At 52.3% G+C, this 16,738-nt stretch overlaps 3 protein-coding genes across 3 annotated transcripts; 1 reads left to right on the plus strand and 2 right to left on the minus strand.

The window, feature by feature from the left end:
- Nucleotides 1-1,839: 1,839 nt before the first annotated feature.
- J4E88_009805 (uncharacterized protein) lies at nt 1,840-3,756 on the minus strand (the record flags this gene model as incomplete). The annotated part of the gene is made up of 1 exon (XM_049403403.1): nt 1,840-3,756. One exon carries the CDS (start codon nt 3,754-3,756, stop codon nt 1,840-1,842), a length of 1,917 nt encoding a protein of 638 aa, XP_049250837.1.
- A 4,000-nt stretch (nt 3,757-7,756) lies between these two features.
- On the minus strand, nt 7,757-8,983 carry J4E88_009806 (uncharacterized protein; the record flags this gene model as incomplete). Its single annotated transcript, XM_049403404.1, has 2 exons — nt 7,757-8,706; nt 8,758-8,983. The coding sequence occupies 2 exons, from the start codon at nt 8,981-8,983 to the stop codon at nt 7,757-7,759; spliced, it is 1,176 nt and encodes a 391-aa protein (XP_049250838.1).
- A 1,746-nt stretch (nt 8,984-10,729) lies between these two features.
- J4E88_009807 (uncharacterized protein) lies at nt 10,730-11,614 on the plus strand (the record flags this gene model as incomplete). The annotated part of the gene is made up of 1 exon (XM_049403405.1): nt 10,730-11,614. The coding sequence occupies one exon, from the start codon at nt 10,730-10,732 to the stop codon at nt 11,612-11,614; it is 885 nt and encodes a 294-aa protein (XP_049250839.1).
- Nucleotides 11,615-16,738: the final 5,124 nt, after the last annotated feature.

A 16,738-nucleotide genomic window follows, 5' to 3' on the forward strand; every position in this document is an offset into this window, starting at 1 on the left:
GGCTGGAACAGGCACGGAGAGTTTCTTTGGTCGGGCTGAATGGTGAGGGGAATAAACAGGGCGCGACCCGACGATCACAGTTAGACAGGCTCACTCAGCACAACTGCAAGCGAGGCCGCTTTCTATATACGCGTTCAGTATAGTAAAACCTGCGTCTTACTATACATACTCACCGGCACACGCATGAGCATCCGCACCCAATCCAATCCAATACAATGGCCAAAGGGCTTATCCCAAACAGCCAGAAGCAACTCAGCCGCTGCACTAGATGAATCACCAACGCGCGCTTGTCATGCTTCTCAGGGTGCCCCTCTGCATGCCAAACCGCGTCTTTACCGCATCCGGTCCAACAATTACGCAGTAGACACGTATTTTGACACGTCTCACGCGTTCGCGGTAGCACATGATCTACCTCGCACGCGTCGCACCAGACAACCGGGCACGGCTGGCTAGACTTGGCACGCGACGTGCGACACAATTCCATCACGCCTCTCCACACAATAAGCCCAAGTGGATACTACGGCTTATGCTCGCGCGCTGTAACTGGCCGGACAGTGACGGCAGCGAGGAAAACGTTAGGCCTCGGCGTAATGCCTGGGCTAATCGACGCGTGCGGCCGCGAAACTTCAACTTCGGGGTTGGTGATGTGGGTTGGTGCATCCACTTGCTGCATGTTTTATTTTTTCTCGCCGGAACATCGTAAGCAAGGTTGTCTTCGCCGGTCAGGCTTCATTTACACAGAGCATGTGCAGGACTTATTGGCTTCTTGTTCTATGTCGGGTATTGAAACAATTGTTGCATTTCGTCAAAGAGCACCAGCAGGGGGGATCCATCGCGTCGTGGCTTAGGGCTAGGTGCCTACCATGGATCATGGGCAATCGGCACAGACCAGACATGATGACGCCTGTGCTCATGTTACGGAACTACTTACGGCACGGCGGTGCGGAGATCAGTGCACGAGGAGGGGCTTATGTGGAACGCTCAGTCTCTTCTTCACACTCTTTGCATTTGGTCATTTGGATTCATCCATTTCATTCATTATTAGCTCATCTGCTCGACGCATCTCATCCCTTCAGAAAGGACCAGCTGATCTATAAAAGTGTACAGGCTCTCGTTCGAACGGTCGTCCTAGCCAGTATCACCCGTCCAGCCGATCCAACCCTCCGGACAAAATCCATATCGAAGCCGATGCCGCCGAAAGACAAGAGATTAGGTATCAGTCGTTCACGCGTCGATACAGTCGTTGAGATTCGTGAAGACTCCATACCAAGGGACGCCGATATCCCACACACACTTCGTAACGTTCATCATGTCCGTCGTGATAGAAGAAGAAGACATGAACACAAGGAAACAAGAAGCCGCACCGTTTGGAGGGCTGAAAAAGAGAGGACGTTGCAGACAAGCAAAAGTGCCGGAATACACAAAAGAGCTGGGAAGACTGGGGTAGTCGTCTGGACACCCTTCCGGTAAGGTGTGTCAGACTGAACTACACTTGGCCCCGCCCTCCCACACTCGAATTACTGAAGTTGTTCGAAGACACATGTAGCCACATGCCATGTCCAAGAAGTAAAGGTCCAGAACATAGACAAGAAGCCAAGGTGCGAAGGTCTGCCGACCCCGCCGGAGGTATACCATCGACGGCGAAAGGCTGTCGGTAAAGAAGATGGGAGTTGGTATAGACAAACAAAGGAAATGCTTTTCATGGAAGCAGGAGTAAGTAAGCCCGTGGGCCAAATGGCAAGTATATGCAATGACGGCGTTTGAGGCCGTCCGTCGTAACGCCGATGATGCAGTCATGCTCAAGTGCAATGATGAAGCGGAAGACAAGATCGTCGAGCTCTAAGATCGGTACAGGTATGTTGAGTCGCTAGGTGTTCCGGCAAAACGCTCCTCGAACGAAGCTGGAGGCTCGAAGCTATGAGATACATTCGCTCGAGGGAAAGTATTGCTCGATCGACCAACGAATGGCGAACCCAGGCGGACGGTGCCTTTGTTCTGGGCTTCCATTGGCACGGCAGGGGATGTTGGTGCCGGGCTAGGCATAGCAGAACCGCTTTGTGCGAAAGGGTTCAACCCTAACGGGTCGTTGATCAAAGGCAGTCGTCGGGCGCCTTCCATCATATCACCCAAGCTGAAGCCACGGCTCCTTACGCGACGATGACTCGATTCAGCTGGGGCTCCGAAGATCTCGTTGACAAAGCTGTCTCCACGGTTTCGCGCCCTATCTTCGAAGCTGTTGTGGGATGGGAGCGCCCGACGCTTGAAGACTCTTGACTTGGGTCGCGGCGCATGCAGTTGGAAAGGTGAGCCCAGGCGTGGGGTGTGACCAGCAGACGACGGCGCGTGCCATGTTCGGGCATTGCTCTGGTTCGTGTTGCTGTGGCTTGACTCGTTCCTGGCACGGAATGGTGAGCCTAGCAGGTTGCCTAGTCCGAGGCCGATATGAAGCGATTGTGACTTCTGGTGAGCAGAAGAACGCGCGCTCGACCAAGTTCGCGGTGCCGGTCGTGGTGTAATATCGTTGGCAAGCTGCGACAGTGGGTTGCCCAACTGCATCGACGCAGCAGTGCTTGTAGCCAGCGACAAGTTCATGTCCCTTGTGGAAAAGGAAGTAGAGCCTTGCGAGAATGGCGAAGACAGCGGCTGCTGCTGTTGTTGTTGTTGACGCGGTTGTGGCTCGGGCTCAGGTGGAGGAGACGATTGCAGCGGCGAGGGCGACCGACGAAGCATACGCTGATAGTGTGCAGAGAGCGATGGCTTCTGTTTAGCCAAGTCTCGTAAGCGCTTCCGACATTGCTTCTCACTGGGGTAGCGCATGGTGGACCTGGTTGGCCTAGCTACAGGTGTGTTGCTACCGCTCCTGATCGGCCTCATGGTACCCGGTGTACCGGCAAGGAAACCATGTTGTGGAGTCGCGTTGAGGGCACCAGCGCGAGAAGACTTCGGGCCCTTCCATGTCTTGCGAGCCATCCTCGCTACACGATGGCAGACTCCATTCGGCGGTGTAGTGCTCGGGAGGGCTTTGAAGGGTGTCACCGTAGGGTCTTGAAGGTACTTCATGTAAGTCATCCACAAGTGGTGATCCATCTCCTCGCTGAAGGTGGCTCGCAACTTCAGCTTTGTTGCAGAGCGAGATTGTCGGGTACCCATCGAAGGTGAGCTTGGTCGTTGGGCTTTGTTTGTGGGTGGGTAGAAGGCGAAAGGGTCTGATGATTCATCTTCGGGGCTCGTGCAGCTGCCGCCTCTGGACATGAAGGAGCCAATGCTATCGCAGGACGAGACGGATGAGTCTGAGAAGCCTGACGATGAGGTGGGTCTGCTAGATGTTTCGCTCTGGCTGACATGTGGGACGTCGGACCAGTCCTGAGTTCCCTCGTAGTGGCTGATTGTTCGCACTTGGGCAGCGGGAGTCTTGGGTGGGGAAAGCATACGAGGAAAGCTGAACCCTGGAGACAAGAATGCGTCGTTTTGAGGTAGTGAGTAGGGTGGTAGCAGGTTGGAGGTTTCCGACATGACTTCGGGAGCCTCAATTGTGGGGATGGGTCGCTGGTTCATGACGGCGTCCATGTCGTCGTTGTTCATGACGAGGGTGGCACGGCGGCGACGCACCTTGAGCACCTGTCGGGGCGGCGGCGGCGGTTGCATCTGCTCGGGTTGCGGCTCTGGCTCGGGAGTCTGTGGAGCCGGGCCGTCACGGTAATGGAACATGAAGTTCCTGGGTAGGGTAGTAGATAGGTTGGGGCGTTCGGCGTCCATGTTGCTGACGTTCCGATGTCGTGTTTCAGGATACGATTGTCTTTGACCACAACAACAGGTCGACTTCAAAGACACTGCAAGGAGCAACGGCAGTTAAAACACGACAAACGATCAATGCATCCGGTCTGAGGGTGTTCCGGTTGCTGTCGAAGTGGCTTGATTATGCAGGGCGGTGGTGATAGGCCTCGGAACCCAGCAGGCAGGTGTTTGGTACTCTGCGAACGCGACTGTGCGGCTGCAGATTGGTTACACGTGCAAGCAGGACGGCTGCGCCTTGATAAAGCGGGCGTACTGTCGCAAGATGTCGCGCACTGTCGGAAGTAGTGGCAACGGAGGATTTCAGTGTCGCAGAAGCTCTGTCGACACGAAGAATGCGCGAGTGCTCTTATCGGCGACGATGGCGCGTAGCTTCACGTCGCGACAAACAGCTGTCAACGGGCGGATGCGCGATTAGCAATAGTCGAAGACGATGCGCAAAGGTCCAAAGATGCGTCGGCAGACGCGTGAATTATGGTGAAGGGTGGCGATGGCGGGTGTTGGCGAGATATGGGAGTCGTGGGTCGCGATGAGAGGAGCGGGAGCGTGGGCGGAAGCGAATCGGGCGCCTTAGTCCGCGTCCAAGGAAAGCGCAAGCGAAAGACAAGATTCGTAAAAGACGTAAGGAAACGGTCGTCAGGAAGTCGCGTGGAGCGCACGGGAGTGCGACGAGCGAGAGTCGGCTCGGGATTATCGTGAGAGTCGTGATGGTGAAGGTGATGTGCGGTGAGGTTCGCAAAAGTCGGCTGACGGTTGCTGCCCGGCTAGTGCGAGACAGCGGACGGGCTTAGGCCAAGATCGTCGATAGAACCTCTGCAAACCCACCAAGTGCCCCGAGCCCCATACAAAATCAAACACTCCGCATCCAACACTTTGCGCAATTTGCTCGCATGAGGCGTCATGCGCTGCTCTGCGTCTTTTTGCATCGCATTCTGAGTCTGGTACTCCCACGCAACACGTGAAGCTGTCGCCGCAGACCGTCGATTGCGAAACTGACGCGTCTCGACGCGCTCACTCTGCCGGCCTAACCGCTTTCGATGCATCATGGCCCGTGCAATCATACCTTGATCGTGGCGCTCTCTTTCGACGGCCCCTGCATAGAGACCTTGTTTTTCTGCAAGCACGAACACCTGTCACGACTTTTTCATCCAGTCGCCCGCTGCCAACATGCTGCAAGCTGGCAAGCGGCTTCGCGGCATGCATAACGGTCCCTCCCCGTTGTCTTTTGCTTTTCCCTCCCCGCTCCATCTCATCCACTTCTTCTGCCGCTTCGTCGACATGAATGAGTGACGGCGAGCAGATTCCTGCCACCTGTGCACTACGCTCACGGCTAAGGGCACACTGGAGACCCCAATTCGCTACGACTCCAACCCTCTTCTCCACAGTGGAGCCGTGGCCATTGCTCTACAACACAACAACAGCACGAGTCATTACTACCTCGCTGTACTACGTACTGTAGCCAATGCTTCAGCCATCAGCTCCGTTCTTCTGGCTAGAGCGATTGCAGTGAAAACCTGACTTCCATCCATTCGAATTTCTCCCCTGTTCGCATACACATCTGCATAGACGTTAACAAGCGCGACCCTTTTTTGCGCCCCAGCCCGTCCTCCAGGACTCGGAGTGCCGAAACGTTGTGCTTCCCGCGCTTGGCTGCGAAAAGGGTCTGGATCGGCAGCTCATCACACCCACCAATATCTGGCTGTTCCGAAATGCACGTGTTTCGCTCGATTTGGAAGTCCAATCGACCAGCCATCTTGGGCTTCGATTTCTCATTGGCTGACTTTCGCTGGCTTTGACACTGCCGAGCACCATGAGGGTCTTAGAGTGGATTCGAGCCGCTCAACACAGCACGAGGCCTATAATGCAGCCCGTTCTAGGAATACCAGTGGCTGTACTATGGGCGTTAAACACCTTCAATAGTCGATAGTGCGGGGACTTTACGTCCTCGTGAACAGCTTTGAAGCCCACGCTCGCTTCCAGCAGATCAGGCGATCATTGAACATGTATTAGCTCATCGGATAATGAGGACACACTTCGTGACGCGCGCACCACATCTAATAGTGACCAGGTGCTCTACTGTCGCCGCGCCTTCCTGGGACATCCGCTGCTCACAAACATGTTATGCATTACCCAGCAACTCACAGCGTTGATCTCTTTCGAGGAGCAACCAATATGGATATCAGGTCATGGCAGTACGATCTCCGTGCTGCGAAATTAGACGCGTCCATCGCTATCAACCATCTCAATCGCGAAGTACAGAAGCTTGAAAGGAAGACTGGTTCGCAGCTTATCGCCCATACACAAACCAGAGGATGTCCTCCTGATGTATCCAAACGAGGCGCGATGAGAATATAGCGTTTCCTACCCCGATGTCGAGTATGTTGGCGTCGCAGCGATGCTGTAAGTGTCTAGGCAGCATTATGCCTGCGCTCCGCCACACAGCATCCTGCAGGAAACACGATGAAGGCTTTGCCAGTATAGATCAAATCCGACGCCACCAGTATAGTGATGGTGGCTTGGTCGTCTTATCTGCTTTTCTTTCAGCCCCGCTGCAGTGTCAGCCTCCTTTACTCAGCCTTCTCCTTGGATGCACATATAACTAGCCTACGAAATATTCACCAATGCGAAGTGGGGAGTTTCCTGCGTTGGTTCAATGTCGATGACAGAGCAAACCGTTGGTATTCCAATGGAAGACTTGGTAAACTCTGGCGTATTTTTTAGGTGTACGATGCTGATGACTTCAGAGAACGGGACCTCCACCACCTTTCTCGGCGACACTGAGTCCGTCAGCAACCGTTCAGCCAACCTGTGACAACGATGCACTGAATGATCCCAGCTTGCCTTCCGGACCGAACTATCAACAAGCATTAGAGTCATTACCGACGCTTGTGGGACGTCCTAACGAGCTTTTCTTCGCGATCGATGATCCATCGGCCTTTTTACATCATGAATTGAACCTCGATCGGCTCAATAGGATCCATAGTCATCTATGGATGGCAGGAAGACTGAGGCGGTCACCACATCCACTGCATCGCTATCGATTGATGGGATACGAGATACTGGGTACAAAACAGATGGATCTTCATCTGACCAAGGCTCGAGGATCTCCACAAAAGCTATGGGTGAAGCCACTTTCTTACTGGATATTTTCTCACGAGTTTTGGTCGAAATACATTTGCCCCGAAGATTGGTTGTGGAAGTCAGCCGCAGGGCTATTGCTAAGTTACGCTTGGCTGATAACGACATCCTTGGACCTTCAGGTCGCGCAAGACCTCAATCTTCTACCAAAATCCATCACTTGGAGTCAATGGAAACTCTTCATCAGTAGCTTCGCTGAAAATATCGACATCATTCATCGACACCCGGTAAGCAGATCTTGATCAGCTGATAGATCCATATACTTACAAGAGGCACCGTCAGGTGAACGAGCGATATCAATTTGGCGATCTACGTCTCGATCGTCTGAATCTTATTTACCGCATTAGATACTTCAGAACGCACTTCTTGCGCGGCTATCTGCACAAGTACCACGACGACGCTCCTTTCTTCGAGAGAAAGTTCGCCTGGGCTTTGATCCCTTTTGGTGTCTTCCTGACAGTAATACTATCAGCAATGCAGGTCGGTATCAGTCTACCTGCTTTGGGAACCAATCAGACGTTTCTGGACGCCTCGAACGGCTTTGTTGTATTCTCAATGACATGTGTGCTCGCTGTTGTCTCTTCAGTAATCGCTTACCAGGTTTTCGTCTTTGTTATGATAATCGCGACCGCTGTCGATTACGCGATATATGCTCAGGGAAGACGGAAACGTTGACACGGAAGAATGACACAAGAGCGTGGGTGATATTCTCTCAATTGTATCAAGACATACAAAACAAAATCCCCTCTAGTAGAAATCTAAACTATCCCATCTTCTAGTGTTACATTGCTCCTCCAACCTTCTAACCATCTAGTACATCTCGCGTCTACAAACCAAGACCAGAGTTGAAAGCATCGGCAGCAGCCTGGCCTGTGAGGCCCGAAGCAGCAGCTGCAGCATCATCGCAGGTGCTGACAGCCGCAGCGTCTACATCGCACTTGTTGGACATCTGGGAGCAGATGAACTGGGAGATGATGTCAATCTTCTGAGCTGAGCCGTGGTTGAAAGTGGCGAGATCAGTGGGCTCGAAGGCCTCCTCCTGACGGCCGTCCGAGGGAAGACCAAAGGTGATGGTAGGGTCGCAGCCGCCGAATGAGGCGGCACCCGCGCCGGAAGCAGCGTCACCGGCAGCAGCGTTGTTACCGGCAGCAGCGTTGTTACCGGCAGAGGCGTTGTTACCAGAAGCAGCGTTGTTGTCAGCGGCAGCGTTACCAGCAGCGGCGTTGTTGTTGCCCGCATTGGCATTGTTGTTGGCGTTACCGACGTTGGCAGCAGCATTGTCGGTAGCGTTACCAGCGGAGGCAGTGCTGTTGCCAGCAGCAGCTCCACTGACACCAGCGACCGCAGCGGCGATCTCATCTTCAGTGAGGTCATCGACACGGAGGTTCTGGGTGTTGATGCATCCCGCATCATCGTTCTCGTCGTCGCAAGTGTTGCCGGCACCGGTTGGGTCGCCGATCTCGCCAGGGGCGAAAGTCGATGCCTCGTTGGCCATCAATGGGTCTCCACCGACAGCGGCAATCTGGCGAGCAAGCTCTTCAGCAATTCCCTTGTTGAGCTCTGCAGCTCCGTCACTGGCAGGATCCTGGTGCTGCTGAAGCGCAGCAATCTCAGGGTTGACAGCCTGGATGGACTCGCAGGGAACGGAAGCCAGGCCGACAGAGCCTGTGTTGCGTTCCAGAGCACGGTAGATGAGAGCCATGGTCATGCCCTCGACATCACCGGCCTCCTTGGCGTTGGTGAAAGCCTGGTCAGCTACGGCTTGCTGGAGGCAGTCTACAGACGATTAGCTTGATGAAGATGTGTAATGGATCCCAAATGACTTACCGGCATCAGCGATGTCTCCAGCACCGTCAGCGGCAGCAGCAGCTCCGAGGAGGGCAAAGACACCATCCTGAATGTCGTCTGGGTTGTTCTGGAACAACAAATCGTTGACGGCAATGATGACGTTGCGGTGAGCGTGTTCCTGGGGAACCTCACGCTTGGTCTTGAGGGTAGCCGGGCGGGCAGCCGCGGCACCGATGAGAGTAAGAGCAATGAGAGAGTTCTTCATGATGAATATCGATATCGTTCCTTTCGGTCGTAATCGTAAAAAATAAACAAGAATAGGGTCTAAGTAGGGTATATAGCGAAAGTGGACCGGCCTATCGATTCTCCAGGAACGATGAAAAGAAGATAATAGAATGAACGACTCGAAGGACGATGAATGAAAGACTTGCTGAGCTGGATGCTGATGATGATCTTCCATGCAGCGCAAGGCATTGTGCCTTATATACAGCCTAAGTCCTACCAGTCATGCTATGCAGTTCTTCGCTTCAAGCGCTCGCTGCCTGACAGGTGTCAAGCCTCCGTAGCGGGAGCCGCCATACCTGCCCGTGCATCGAGACGAGACTGCATGATGGCCACCCCTGGATAGAAGGTGAAGACCCTTCCGAAGTGGTTGCCGTGCAGCCTCGCGATCGTGGCGATGGCTCACTAACCTTGTGAGGCGCGGAGGGCCGTTGGGTGGATTCGCGCTAAGAGGTTCGGGAAGCCTGGATGAGACGTTGGCGAATCTTCGGAACGCGGTTTGCTTCATCCACCCCATCAACAACGTCGCTGCCTGGAGATCACGGTATATGTGTGTGAAGTTATCGCCCGTAAGTCACCAGTGTAGTTTTTGCGTCTCAAGACTTGCTTCAGCGCGACGTCGCGCCCTCGCTTGCCTTCAGAACGCGCGCATCGAGGGAAGGAGCGCGAAGGTACTGAGATGGACGCCGACTAGCTGAATCACGTTCGCATAGGAGTGTCACTTGCAGCTGTCATGATAGAACACTCCTCCTGCGGACTCTAGCTCCCATCTTCGCCCCGCGACGACGCTCGAACCGGCACCTCCCATCCGAAGTACGATCGAACGGCCATAAGGGCGGGCAGGGAAGGGATCTCGGTACACAAGAGCCACGACACTACCGTATATTCCTTCGATGGTACAGAGCACGAGTACGCTGTACGGACAACATTCGGGTTCGACCTACCCGCTGTCCCCAATGATCCAGACGTATAGAATGCCAAGACGCACACCGTGTGTATCAGAACTACGATCCGTCATGAAGAGAGTCGATATTAACCGAGATCGCCCAGCTGGAGCCCAAAATCTATCACGAATGCTATGCGTGCGATGTTCGGGATTTCGTGTTTCCGACGAGCGACCGACAACCCACGTGTATAGAACAACGCCACAGCCATATGCCTTGGATGTTAGGGTAGCCTGGCTATGTTTTTATTGCGTCATGGGCAATCTCCCGTCTGTTTTGTTATGAGACATCTCTGATAGTATCCGGACGTCTTACATTCTCGCAACGTCGTGCGTCTCAGATGACCCAAACCAGGCAACATGATCTACCCCAGGGAACAGCCACAGCTTGAATCTCACAGCGCTTCCGAATCACTGCGGCTCCATCATCGTAAGTCTGAGGCGGTATATTCGGAAGAAAGATACCAACTCCCGGGAGTTTTCTTGCTTGACATACCAATTTCAGCCTTGTCGTTGCCAGTCAACGCGTACCCACATCAGAACCGCTCCATCTCTTGGCTGTAGCCTTCTTTGTTGGAAGGGCAGTAGGAGCGGCTAATCTCTTCATCTATCCAGATTATCGTCACATTCGTTCAGTGTCGCATCCTCCGTTCCACCGCGTCCAACCTCCAGACGACCCACACCCACTCGAGACGAGCCGCGTCCAGCCTGGTGCCACACAACAATCAGACACCTCTGTGGCTCACATCTTTCCCCGCTATCGCAATAGCGGTCCGCAACGAAGCTATGGCCAAGAAGAAGGCGCTTGTCATCTCGGGTCCGATGGATGCTAAACACGTCGGGGGTGTGAATGTACTAGGCGGTAGCGGTGCCAGCCTTAACGATTACTTCCACACCACCGCGATCCAACCGGATGAGAGGCCCTCACATACCTTCGTTGCTACTGGGAAGACTGAAGTACCGAGACGGGCAGACACCGTGGGCGGCACACTTCGACGATCAAGTGTCTCCCTGAGCAGAAGTCTCTCCAAACTGAGGCGCAACTCTTCCTCGCATCACACTGAAACGGCGCAAGTCGGTGGCAAGAACAGTGAGATGGACAGTCAGTTCGGGAGATCGGGCAGTACAAGCAGGCCTTTAAGAAAGCAGTCGAGCATATCACGACTACGGCAGAGGGTTGGACTTGACCACGAACTGTACGATGCAGCGCCGAAGTCGAAGCCAACCACTCCCGAACCCCGTTTTCTGCCAGAACTCGCATTCCAAGATGATCAGCAACTACGAGATACAAGGGCCCTAGCGCGTCTCACCACGACTTCTTCCATCTACTCGACTCCAGATCCTGGTCCCCTTCAGACAACGATCGTACGCAAACAAGTGCCTCTCGTGACGCAGCGACGGCCTTCGCCTCTCGACAGCCAAACCTCAAATACAAGCGTGCAGCCACCCGCGAGAACCAAACGCGTAGATTCGGGCACCGCGATTGATCTCAAGCATATACCAGTGCAGGAGCGACCAATACCTTTCAAGGAGATCATGGCGGTGCCCACTCTTGATGAGCGCATGGCCATGTACAAGAAGACGCGCGAGTACTGGGCACATGCAGAGCATGGGCTGGTAGAATGGACAGCACGCGCTGCGGGACCGAAAGCGCCCATCACACGGTCGTGAAGGCGCATATACCTTTAGTATCTTCCCTTTGAGTTTGCATTCTACGTCTCCATTTCCATATGATACCCCATTCACGACCGGCCATTGTATTCATAGTTTGTGTTCCGCGCTGGTCGTTCTGATGCGCTTTCGTCAGTAGTTCTCTTGACGCTTTCATCCAATTTTGCGCGATTATGAAGGCGCCACACACGTATGTGGGTTTTAAGTCTGAACCGACCCGAGATAGTGTTAAAATGCAACATCCGATAAAATTCATCCGCACTTTCATTCTATTGCAAACAAAAACGGTTAGGGCCTGCTCCATCCATGGACGCACCTGGGCAGTGGCCACTCTCCAATAGCAGTAGTTCTCCACCTTGTGGGTACTCAGTCCTTACCACACCATCGTTCCCATCGTTCCCATGAGGAGATATCTGTGCCGGTATCGCGCACCCCGAGCAGTCATGCGCCTTGATCAAAATGTCACGGACTTCTATGAACCTTTTGGCCTGCGCGGCATCTGCATCTGCAATCGAGGACTTCCTATTGGATTGACGAGGTCTGTATACCGGAACGATCCACTGCATCCGAACATATTCAAAGTTGTCCGGTAGCGAAGAAAATGCTCGCCAAGTAGACACCGATACTGGTTACGAATATATTTCGCGATTTTGAAGGATTCCTCATGCGAAAGCCTATGCCGACCAAAACCAATACCCCAACACACAAGCAGCCGAACTCCAAATTTCGATATCATGTTAGTTAACGATAGGAAGAAAGGTGAGGAATCAGGGCTGGCGACGGTGGCACTCAAGCTTACATACTCTAGCATCCCATTCTTTTACGACAATGCAACTCCTGCGCAGGCTCAAACCGAAGCCGAAAGGTCCGCATAGGCTCGGGGGTCTCAGCCCGGAAATCCTGAGCTTGATCATTGAACACTTCTGTACGAATGATCTTCGTGACCTTGTCAACCTTTCCCTAGTCTCACGCGGGCTCTACCTATTCGTCGCATCCTATCTATACCGCGAGGTCAGGATTGATGTCGGAAGAGCATCCCACAACCGTCTACTACAGCGCTTGGCGGGACCCAACTGTCGCCTTGCAGAGAAGATAAGAACCCTCGGTATCACTGACACTGAGAGGGATCTTACGATACGATGGGATTGCCTAGCTACCCTGCTCACTAGGCTTAAGTATCTACGGGAGTTTGACTGGAACGGCCCTATAGCACTGCCGTACTACCTCCTTGAGATGATAGCTTCTCAACACCCTCAAGCTCATCTGAACATCTCCGTCTGGAAACCCATTCCCAGGCATCGGTCAAACGTGGGTCGTTTGAATGGCCATGTCCTAGCTCACCGGATTGGTCTCCAAATAAACACATTCGTCTATCGCTACCATGGTGTACAGAGACTCACCGCCGGCTTCAAGGAGAACCTCGTTGCGTGGTTGGCGAGCAAACAGACGCTAATGACGCTGGCTATCTTCAACGAGGATCCAGAGGATATCGAGGCTCTTCCACAGAGGCTAGAGTTATTTCGCAACAGCAGCTTTCCTTGTATCGACGAGCTATTGCTTCATACTACCATTTTCACCTGCGGTGAATTGCAGCTGTGGGCTTCGAGAGGAAAGTGGGACAAGCTTTCTCTTCTACATCTACACAATATACATCAGCTTCGTACGTACCTTTGCTTTCCTCTACAAACTTGCTCATGTACTAACCCGAAAATGCAGGGCACTTCATCGGCCTGGCCCCTCAGCTCGAGCACCTCAGTTTCCATTTCGACTATCGCATAGACACCAGTGACGACGAGGCTAAGCTAGTCAAACTATTGAAAGCCAATCCTCTGTCTCAACTACTTCATGTTTCTTACAGCGGTCAAGCGCAGTTTACTCCACAGCCTCTCTCACACACCCGTCGCGCGGTTCCTTTCATAATACTGGAATCAAATCCCAAACTCAGGAGATTACACTTGACCCGAGAGCTCGATTGTCCGCGTGGAGTCAGGAAGCTCTTTACGCCAACTGCGGAAGAAATACGAAGGGTTCGGATACTCTGCCCCGATCTACAGGTACTCAAACTCAACGTCGATCTGTCCGCTATAACTTCAGAGTGTGCAGCTGTGTTCGCAGAACTCTCTCTGTTCAAAAACCCGATCGTGCTGGTATTGTACATGCGACTACAGTTCTTCCACTCGAAACGCTACGGAAAATTTTGCAGGATGTGCAAGATCCTCTTCGACACCGTAGTGAAAGAGCGTAGAGACCTGGGTCTCCCGTGCCAAAGGCCTTTCCGAATGCAATTCCTCGCTATGAGGATAGATCGACATTCTGAGGCAGAATGGGTCCAGTCTAATTGCACCTTTCAGCTCAGTGACTCTGGCGCGTCGTTCCAATGCGGAAACATCCCCGAAAACAGAAAGAAGCTGGACTTGCTGTCGATGGAGCAGCTTAGAGATAAAAGCAGGATTCAGCCGCTGTTGAACAGAATTTGGGATCTTAAGGGGTACAAGAAAGAGATACAAAGACGCGAAAGATACAAGTATATAGAGCATGGCTTTGCTGAAGACTTTACTTTGCACAATCTTTGGGCGTAGCTGATCTGGATTCGGGTAGTGCGTCGCTTTCTAGAACGAGCGGAGGAAATTTGGAGGAGGAGTTCGCGTCTTTTACTACATCTATTGACATCCTCGACTTATGTTATGCGATTCGAAATGCTGGGGACCGAGATCAGGTAAAACATACGGTGAGAGCGATGTCGCATTCATCCTATCGTGCTGCCTACGCGCTATCAAATCTTAATAAATCGATAGTCACTCTGATAACGTATACTGCTGCCTTTAGCTTTTGAATGATTATAGCTTGCATGTGGATATGGCCCACCATTCGAACGACCGATGCCATCATGCAGTTAGTGATTGCGTCAGGTGGTCAAGGCGTTTGCATGAGTCTTTCACAGGCAGATAGTGAACAGCATTAGGCGGACGAGAAGCTCTGACCCTCTTACAAACAGTCTACATACACCTTTCTCCCACGTAGAGATCTATGTTCTTACCAGCACCTTTAGTCGACTTCTACTCTAAAGCCCACTCACCATGAAGCTCAGAAAGTCAAGAAGCGCCCCACAGCCGATGCAAATGACACTCCTCGGACGACAACCGAACGAGATACTCGATCTTATCCTCTCCGAAGTATGTCGTCAGAGTATCCGAGATCTTTCCAACATCTGCTTAGTATCGCGCGAACTGTATGGTCTCGCCGTGCCCCATCTTTATCGAAAGACTTGTGTAGACTTTCGTCGCGCTTCACATCTTTGTTTACTCCGAAGGCTTGAGCGACCGGGTTCTCGCATACCAGGGATGATTCGACATCTGCACTTGGCATCCTGGGAACCAAAGCACATCGAGCTGCCGGAGCATCGGAACCGTATCGAGAATCTCTTCAACGGGCTAGTAAATCTGGAAGAGCTAGAATGGGAAGGACCGTTTGACGTGTCGGTTTTCGTTCTTGATGCATTGCTTATGCGTTTTCCTCGGACTCGAGTGTCTATCAAATCAAAGCAATTGGCGTACGGGGATACAACTACAAGCATGTCACTGAGACGTGAACCGGAGAATTCGATACATCAACGAGCTATTTCTACGATCACCTGCTTGGAAATCAACCTGTCTGAGTATACTAGCTGGCCATGGACAGGCTTTCGACATGAATTGATGGGGATAGTTATCCGCAATCCTGCTCTTAAAGTTCTCAAAGTCGTCGCGGACAGTATAGGCGAAGTGGACTATACAACATTGACGGAGATTATCAAAGAACACACATTACCAAAGTTACGAGACTTTCGCTTGTTTGTGTCAGATTCGTCTATCTTCACAGAAGACGAGCTACAGGCTTGGGGCGAGCAAGGTGGTTGGGAAGAACTTGTTTCGCTTGGACTGAATGACCCCAAGTCACTCATCCCTTTCATAGGGAAAACGCCGATTTTAGAAAAGTTGTGCTTTATTCCGCGCGACGGGGAGAACACCGAAACTCTCGAGTCTCATCTTGCTAATTCCAAAGAATCATGTCCTTTTCCAGCACTTGAGCACCTCAAGATCCGATCACCTTGGAGCGGATTTGCTACGACACAGCACAATTACCGTGCAGTCCCCTGGAATCTACTGAACTTACTGCCACTGGGGCAATTAAAGAGCCTGGATATTTCTCGGCCCTGCGGAGGAATTAGAGACACCCCGGACGTACCCCAGGCAGAGGATATTTCGAAAATTCGGAACATGTGCTCTAAACTGAATGAGTTGAGTTTGGATATGGCTATCCCAATGGTCCAGGGGCAATGGCCAAGCGATGTCATCAAGGAACTGACCGCATTTACGGAACCCATCACACTGACGATCTTCATGCACTGCGGCTTCGAAGGCGATTTTGAGCCAGACACGCCCGTGGATATCCTACTTTTTTGCCGGTATTTCTACAGGATTTCGATCAAGATAGGTCCATACTTTCTTAAGAAGCGTGAAAGCCAGAGGGTGCCCGGTAATCCGCCATTCCAAGTCAATCTCGCATACGCATGGGGAGGATATTGCATTACGGAGGGTGATGAAATCACTCAACCTTATGAGTCACTCTTCCGAATCCAAAGTGTTGAGGTTCGTGAAGGCGTTTCGCGCGCTCACCGCCAGTTCCCATTCCTTTGCAGCAATCACCTTTCCAATAAAGATCTTGAAAGGATGAGCTTAGAAAAGTTGACGAAGAAGACAAAGCTACGGTTCCTGAATATCTTGTGCGGTAGGACACGGTACCGGCGCGAAATTGAACGTCGCAAGAACTTCTATGGGGATGAAGCTGGAGGCTGCGGGACTGAGCTCATACTCTACGACATTCTGATGCTATCGGAATCCGACGGAAATGGGACTTGATGATGAGCGCAGTGTTTCTTTAAGCCTCAAATCACTGGGATACATCTCAGGGAGTTTCCGGCTGGTTTTGCCTTTCTGTTTGCTTAGCGCTCATACCTTGAATTGCGAAGTGAGACATGCCGATGTTAGCAAGATCTGTAACAATGAAACATGACAATACCGAAGCCAACACAAAGACAATGCAAGATTTGGGCAACTCAATCTCTTGAATGAAAGAACAATGGGA

Source organism: Alternaria novae-zelandiae (assembly GCF_023758075.1).
Source record: "Alternaria novae-zelandiae strain BMP 2774 chromosome Unknown scaffold_26, whole genome shotgun sequence".
Classification (NCBI taxonomy): domain Eukaryota; kingdom Fungi; phylum Ascomycota; class Dothideomycetes; order Pleosporales; family Pleosporaceae; genus Alternaria; species Alternaria novae-zelandiae.